This window comes from Rhamphochromis longiceps, linkage group LG14 (genome assembly GCF_057381845.1).
Source record: "Rhamphochromis longiceps isolate RC_006_pf linkage group LG14, R_longiceps_female_GT1.1, whole genome shotgun sequence".
NCBI lineage: Eukaryota > Metazoa > Chordata > Actinopteri > Cichliformes > Cichlidae > Rhamphochromis > Rhamphochromis longiceps.
In genome coordinates, this window is record NC_140570.1 from 24,965,608 (window position 1) to 24,973,610 (window position 8,003).

At 41.3% G+C, this 8,003-nt stretch overlaps 1 protein-coding gene across 1 annotated transcript; it reads left to right on the forward strand.

Annotated features, from left to right (window-relative positions):
* Positions 1–6,208: 6,208 nt before the first annotated feature.
* LOC146654125 (uncharacterized) lies at positions 6,209–7,576 on the forward strand. The gene has a single exon (XM_085429288.1). It carries the CDS (start codon positions 6,209–6,211, stop codon positions 7,574–7,576), a length of 1,368 nt encoding a protein of 455 aa, XP_085285414.1.
* Positions 7,577–8,003: the final 427 nt, after the last annotated feature.

Here is an 8,003-nt window from a genome sequence, read left to right on the forward strand (position 1 = left end):
AATATTGGTATGATCCGAGCTCAGACACTAAGCGGGGCGGGGCAGCTGCTGCCTGCGAGTGCGCTGTTAGAGAAACGCAGCCAGGCAGACAGAGGAGAACTGAAGTTCGACCAGGTACCAAAGAAAATCATTCGTACTGTACAAATAATGTAAATATGACGGTGTATCACGAAAGATTGATATCCAACTGATCACTTGACCAATATTACGTTACTTGCTCTTCAAGTGAATCAACAAATGGCGAAATGAAAAGCCGAACAACAACAGTGCTGTTTCTTTAGAGAGTCTTAGCTTACATGTGTGTTTATTTCATATTTTCAGTTGTTTCCCTCCACGGCTATAAATCGATTTCAGTAATGTACTGATATACAAGAATGGACATAAGGGGCTTCTTTCAAAGAAAAAAACTCTGGTAGTATTTTATATATTATGCTTTGGATGTTGTTCAGTATATTTCTGTGCAAAACAAGAGGAATTTGAATACACAGCAGTATATTCACAGTTTAAACCAGATATTTACATACACTTTATGGAAAACACAAGAACATTTTTTTACTGTACATCATCAATTTAGAGTAAACTTGTTTTGTTTTGGTTAAATAAATATTGAAATATCTTTTGAATTAGCTAAATGTCAGAATAAAGAGAGACAGAGCTGTCTATTTTTATCACTTTCATCAAATTTAGGAGTACATATACACTAAGTTTATTGTTAATTAATAAGAAAACTGCAGACGATTCCATTCTGAGCTGAAGAAGCTTCTGATTGGTTAGTAGAGTCCATGTGAGTAAAGTGGTGGCACACCTGTGGATGCATATAAGGCAAAACACAGAGCCTGTTTCTTTGAAATGGGAAAAATCAAGAGATGTCAACAAAAACACCAGGAAAAGAACTGTGGAGCTCCATAAGTGTGGCTCAATTTTGAATACAATTTGGTGCCATTTGCAATTAAGAAATACAGATTGTTTCTCTCTTTACTCTTAAAGTTAACAAATATGTTTTTTATATTTATCAATCTAAAAAAATAAACATTTAGTCTGATTTGATGTTACAATTAAAAAAGTGTTTTTATCTCAAGAGTAAGTAAATATCTGGTTTCAACTGTATATTTGATGATTGTCAGCACAAAGAGGGAGAGAGAGGAACAGAGATGGAACAAGAGCAGGTGAGACACACATGTTAGTCAAATGGTTGTTTACCAAAAGTATCACCGTATCATAGGTACTCATGTATCTCGTACCTAGTGTTTCTTTTTAGGTTTGTTATTTTTCAAATTCTATATTTATTAAGTTGTGCAGGCTTGTTTGCACAACAAGGCTAAATAATTATATAAACTTTTTTCAATCTAAATAGTGGACTTTGGTAGAATTAAAAAATAAGTGTAGTGCAGGTCTATGATGATTTTTAGTGCTACTATCATCTAGTTCTGATTGTGGTTCTGTCTTGGTTAAGTCCTCAGTAGTCCTGGTTTTGAACTGTTGTAGTCCTGTTTTAATTCCGGATCAGTTCTGGGTCTGGTTGAATTGGGGTTTAGTCCTCTGTCTTGATACAGCCCCGACTTTGTTCTGCCTGGGGGTGTCCTGCATATGTGATATATTTTTTTCCTATATGAAGTCATTCTCTTTTGAACAAAACTCAAAACAGAGCCCATTAATCTTTTTCATTCATTTCTACCCCCCCCCCAAAAAAAAAAAAAAATTCCCACATGCATACTACCCTTTATGGCTAAGCCCCGGGTGTTTCAAATGTCTGGCTCCGCCTCTGGTGTACACCCATTTAGACTGCTTAACCTCCTAGGACCTGGCGTCCACATATGTGGACATCACATTTTTGATTATTTAGCCCAAAATACTCAATTTTGCTCTACAAGGGCCTGATATCCACTTACGAGGACATTATGCTGCTACTGTTCTATCAAAATTTTAAATATCCTCATGTGTGGCTCTTATTTGTCTTAGAAACAAAAATAAGGTTAAAAAAAAAAATCTGGTAATTCTTTGTTTTTACATTCATTGGGTCCCAATCAGCCCAAATATCAAAGAGAAATTAAAAATGCATGCCGTGGAAGAGCTCAGGTCCTAGGAGGTTAATTGATAACTTGATATCCCAAGACTATTGTAAAAAAAAATTTCTGACATTAAGTTCTAGATAGATTAAGACTATCTGGTAGCTTCATAAGGTACCAGATTACTCTAAAGTAATATTAGGCTGCTTTGTACCCTTTAAAAATCAGATAATTTAAAAAATATTCATATCTAATAGCTTTGTTTAAAAAATAAACTTAATTATACACCTGACACATCAAAATATGAAAAAGCAAAAACAATGCAACACAGAAGCACCTAACACATTTCATGAAAATCAATAAGGTTAGCCCTTTCTGTTATTATTCTTCGTACATTACAAGGTCATTAAATTACACCTTGTAAGAATGAGCAGAAAAGGCCCTCTTCTTCTCTTGTACTAGAGAGGTTTGGCTTGATAGAAAAAAAAACTGTGCAAAACAAAATCCAGAATGACTGACCTCCTCTAGGGTACAAAGGAAAGTGTATGAATGCAATTTTGCTTGAACTGACACTCAGTCTTTTATTTTGTTTTGGTCCTGTTAATCCTTCTCATGGGAATATTACAGAGCAGAATATAAAAAGAAAGGGGACTTTTCAATAACACAGGAAGCTTTTAGAAATACCAAAATATTCAACTGACGTCATTTGGATGCAACCAAAACAAATGAAGTGATGTTATTACCAACTTACGCAAACTTAAAAAGAACCCAGAAATAAACTAATGAGGTGTGCTAATCCCTAAGATCAGTTGTGTAGGGTGTGCCTGAGTGTGAGGATGTGAGTGAATGCTGTAAATCCAAAAAGTAAAACCTAACTAAAGGCTTTTGAAGACTGACTTTGCAACACAACACTATGTAAACAATGGTATGAACCTAATCAGATTATTCAATTAGGAGGCATATATTTGCACTGGTTCCCATCTGAATGTTACACAGTCAATCTTTTTATTTGAACCTATACATATACCTTTAGGTTCAAATAAAACCTATACACCATATACATAAGATATATATATATATATATATATATATATATATATATATATATATATATATATATATTATGCACAGTTGTCAGCTATGTAGAAAAGGATCCTGGTGTTATTTGTCTCTCAGAAACAGTTCATAACTTCCCTTCAGCTAGGGTGTTTGGATTTGTTTGCTCACAAGATGGAGCCAAAGTGCTTCAAATTTGCAAAGTCATCGTTCAGTGAAAAGAGATGTGGGTTGGCAACCAGAGGAGTGAATCCAAAGGTGTAACATTAAGTAAATAATTTCCCACACCCAAAGCACTTGTAGCCAAATCTCATTTGCAAATCCTGAAGCTTTTTTTTTTTTTTACCAACTTTGTTTTATGGATTTCAACGATGACATACAAAGTTAGCAACAGCAAAGTCAATCTTGATTTCAGAACAGTTGTATGTCCACTATACCCTCCAACCCCCCCAACCCGAATTCTCCCCCTACCAGGTCCACACTAGACAAGACACCGCAGAGAACCAGTCTCTGCCCACACACACACACACACACACACACACACACACACACACACACACACACACACACACACACACACACACACAAAATCAATATCTCAAGACCCATACACATAACAAGCATAACCCCCAAAAAACAACAACAACAGCACCCCCCCCCCCCCTGCAAATAAACAAACAAACAAAACAAAAACAGAGAAGGGACCAAACAAAACAAAAGGAAAAACAAATAGATAAGGTATAAATAAGATTTAAAAAACAAACAAACAAAAAAAAACACTTTATAATGTAGCTTCGCTCAGTTCACTTCAGACCAGGAAGATCGTGAAGGACCTAGGCCGTCCCAATAATGGACTGTTCTCTCTGTTGAGGTCAGGAAAGCGATTCCGCTCCCTGAAGACCAACACAGATAGACTGAGGAGGAGCTTCTTCCCGCAGGCGATACGGTCTCTCAATCACACCACATCACACATGGTATGGTATGGTTTTTACACACACACTGGACATTCTGGACATTTGTTTACACTAGTGGCCACTGCACAACTACACTGCGTGGTCATCCAATCAAATCACTTTATCACAAGTGACTTAAATAAATCACTTTAAGCATATTTGCACTACACAAGACACTTACACATGGATTGCAAAACCCTGGACATTATATTTCTTCATACCATTTAGTACTTGTACAGCTGCTGTTATTGTTCTATATTTCTTCATATATTCTTATATATTTCTATATTGTGTATTTTGTTGTACAGTTATTTTATTTTTAACTTAAATTTTTATATTTTATTTTATTCCTTCTTAGCTAAATTTACCCTTCATTTTAATTTTCATATTGATTTCCTATACTATTCATAGTCTTTTTTTCTTTAGGCCACGAGCAGTTGTCTAAGCATTTCACTGCATATTGTACTGTGTATGACTGTGTATGTGACAAATAAAATTTGAATTTGATTTGTTCCCTATTAATGATCTACGGTAATTTGTGATATTGCCCCCATAAAATAAAATGGCTTTAATGAAATCATTCTGATACAGAGATTTGGATTCTTGTGCATGCATTGGATAAAAACTAATTTTGTCAAGACTGAATGTAGCTTACCAACTGCTCCTCAGTCCAAACTGACTTTATGGTTCATACGTGTCAACTCAGGGAACTCCTGTCGTAACCTCCCTTCTGTGTGAGCACACACACACAAAAAGAGAGAAACAGAAAGATCATTAATGCAGAGGATTGCAGCAGCTCTTGGATTTTCACTCTCTGCCGGATTTCAGAAGAACAGTCACATAAATTTCATTACAAATTTTTCGCCTTTGCTTCAATGTGTCTTTAAACCCTTGCTTGTTCAAATTGTTTATTCACATAGTAAAGAAGTAGCTAGGGAACTCAGTAAGTAGGAACAGCGATAGTTTAAAGATATTTTCTAAAATACAGAGGATTTCATCATCCGCAGTTTGTGAAAACTGCAGTTAAAAAAAAAACAGTAAATTCACAAATGATGGACTCTTTTCAGAGGTACGCTTCATGTACTGATTAACATACAATTAAAAGATGTACATTAGGGTGCACACTGGTTATTCCTACGGATTCTGCTCAAGAATCTGTTTGAGCTAAAAACTTGAAATATATATATGTATATTTTAAATCAGCTTGCCTCCACCCGGCACGATCTATCTATCTATCTATCTATCTATCTATCTGTGTGTGTGTGTGTGTGTGTGTGTGTGTGTGTGTGTGTGTGTGTGTGTGTGTGTGTGTTAAATCTTTTATTTTATTTTTCAGATATTCAAGCTCCAACCCAAATGGTAAGTTAATGAAAACGTTTGGTTGTGGTTCCTCGTTTTTCTTTTCTTTTGTTTTGTTTATTTGTCTCTTTTAATTCTATGTTGTTGTACTTTTTCAACATGTTCAAAATAAAGATTCAATCAATCAATATAGTTCCACTTTATATACCGTCAGTGCACTTTACATAGTTAAGAACCTTATACAGATAGAAACTCAGCAATCCCTTTTGAGCAAGCTTTAGTGTGAATGAAACACTCCACTGAAAGATGTACAATCATGCAGGTAACTTACAGACATAACACAAAGTATGACTATTTTACAAAGTAGCAAAGGATTGTTTTGACTATTCATTTAATTTTCTTTATATTCTCAAACGGTCAAAAAATTTAAGTTCAGGTTTTTTGGAGTTAAGAAAGTTTAGAAGTTTTCTGTTTTCCACATTGTTTCGCTTTGGTTTTGCTCCCTGATTACTTTCACTTATACATGATGGTTAAGTTTAGACACTAAAATATTTGGTTAGTTTTGGGAATACATTTTTTGTTTGTTTATTTCGGTCAGAATGTATGTCTTTACAATAACCTGAAAGATTAAAAATAATGCTTAGGACACTTAGGAGATCCTTTCCATTTCCACTGACTCCCAGAAAAATATAACTATAGCATGATTGGAGGTCAAGGATTAGAAACCAACCAAACTTCTAGAAAATCATTGTGGTGGGGCGTGGTCTGCGGTGCCGTGCAGGGAGGGCGGACACACCTGCACGGCATCCTTAATCACGCCCGCCTAGTTAAAAACACGGGGACTCAGGGGTTTGGGAATGTGTTGTGGTGAGATGTAAATAAAGATGGCTCTGAATGATACTCCGTGGTCCCGCCGTGCCTTATTCTCGCCACAGTGGTGCCGAAACCCTGTGTCCAGTCGGCGTGGGGATGTCGGACCCACAGGCTGCGCCGCCCGCCCAGCCTTTGCAGTTTCTGGCGCAGATGCTGGCAGAGCTGGCGAAGATGAGCCAGGACCAGGCGGCGGCCCAGCGGGCTCACCTGGCTGCGCTGCAGGAGCAGACGGACCGGCAGATGCTGGTTCTGGAGCGGCTGGTTGGTGCCGCTGCTCCGCCGAAGCCTCCACCGCTGTCGGTGGCGATGCCCCGGATGGGGGACGGGGACGACCCCCAGGTTTTCCTGGAGACTTTTCGTGCCACGCCGGAGGCCTGCCAGTGGCCGCAGGTGGAGTGGGCTCCGCGTTTGCTTCCTCTGCTGTCGGGGGAGGCTCAGACGGCGGCCCTGAGTCTGCCGCCGACCTCGAGGAGCAGCTTCCAGGACGTGAGCCGGGCGGTGGTGGACAGGTTGGGGCTCACCGCTGAGGATCATCGCCGGCGGTTCCGGGCCTGTCTGCTAGCCGCGGCGGATCGACCGTTCGCTTGGGCCCGGCAGCTGCACGACGCGGCGGTGCGCTGGCTGCAGCCGGGATCGTCGGAGGGCAAGACGCTGCTGGTGGACAAGGTGGTGCTGGAGCAGTTCGTGGAGGGGCTGCCTGCGGAGACGGCGAGATGGGTCCGGTGCCACCGTCCCGCGAGTCTGGAGGTGGCGGTGACGTTGGCGGAGGACCACCTTGCCGCTAGAGCGGGGGAGCCCGGGGACAGCCGCCGGAGGCCGAGCAAACAAGCCCCAGTGCCGGCACCGAGGCGCCGGGTACCTGCGCCAGGGCAGGCAGAGCCGGCGCTGAGCCCCACTAATCCTTTTGCTGCGTTTGTGCCTTCCCGGGGATCAGACATGAGTAGTGCCGCCGCTGAGCCACGGAGAGCAGCACAGACGCCGGGGCAGGAGTGCTGGAAGTGCGGGCAACTGGGACACCTGAGGAGGGACTGTCCTCTGATGGAAGTGGGGCAGGTGTTCCGCGTTGCCGGTGCCCCAGCACCCTCTCCCGGTCCAGGAGGGACATACAGCATTCCGGTAAGGACTCGAGGGGGTATACGCCATGCTTTGGTGGACACGGGCTGCACGCAGACCCTCGTGCACCAAGGCTTGGTTCGCCCCGGGGCATTGCTGGAGGCGGAATGGGTGGAGGTGAAGTGTGTTCATGGTGATGTTCACAGGTATCCCATAGTGCCGCTGTTATTAAAGTATAAGGGCAAAACGCACAGAGTAACGGCTGCGGTTAGCCCGCGCCTGTCGCATCCCCTAATTCTGGGCACGAATTGGCCGGGGTTTCGGCACCACTTGTGAAATGCACTATACACAGGTACGCCCACACACAGGTCTTTATCACCAGGTTCCACATTTATTTACAATTTTCCCCGGTTATGACTGAACACAGTCTGACAGCTGTCAGTCCCAGCTGATTTCCCTCTCCCTCCGCTCCTCTCCATCTCACTATAAAAAGGGAAGGAAACCATTATCAGTCCAAATCGCCATCAGCTGTTCTCACCGGCATCTCCAGCACCGCCCTGTTGAGCCCACTGCACCACTCCTCCCCTGCAGCCGCGCCCGGGACCACACCTCCGCCACAATCATTAAACCCATTACTGCACTGAAATGTGCATAAAATTTGAATATAAGTTGTGCGGCCTACATTATAAAACAAATTGTTTCCATACTTCTTTTTTTAAAATTTAATGTGATATGGACTGTTGTGTTGATTGTTGCCTGTTTT

Excerpts from the sequence above, each read along its gene's own strand:
- LOC146654125 (XM_085429288.1), top strand. The coding sequence starts at position 6,209 with ATGATACTCCGTGGTCCCGCCGTGCCTTATTCTCGCCACAGTGGTGCC.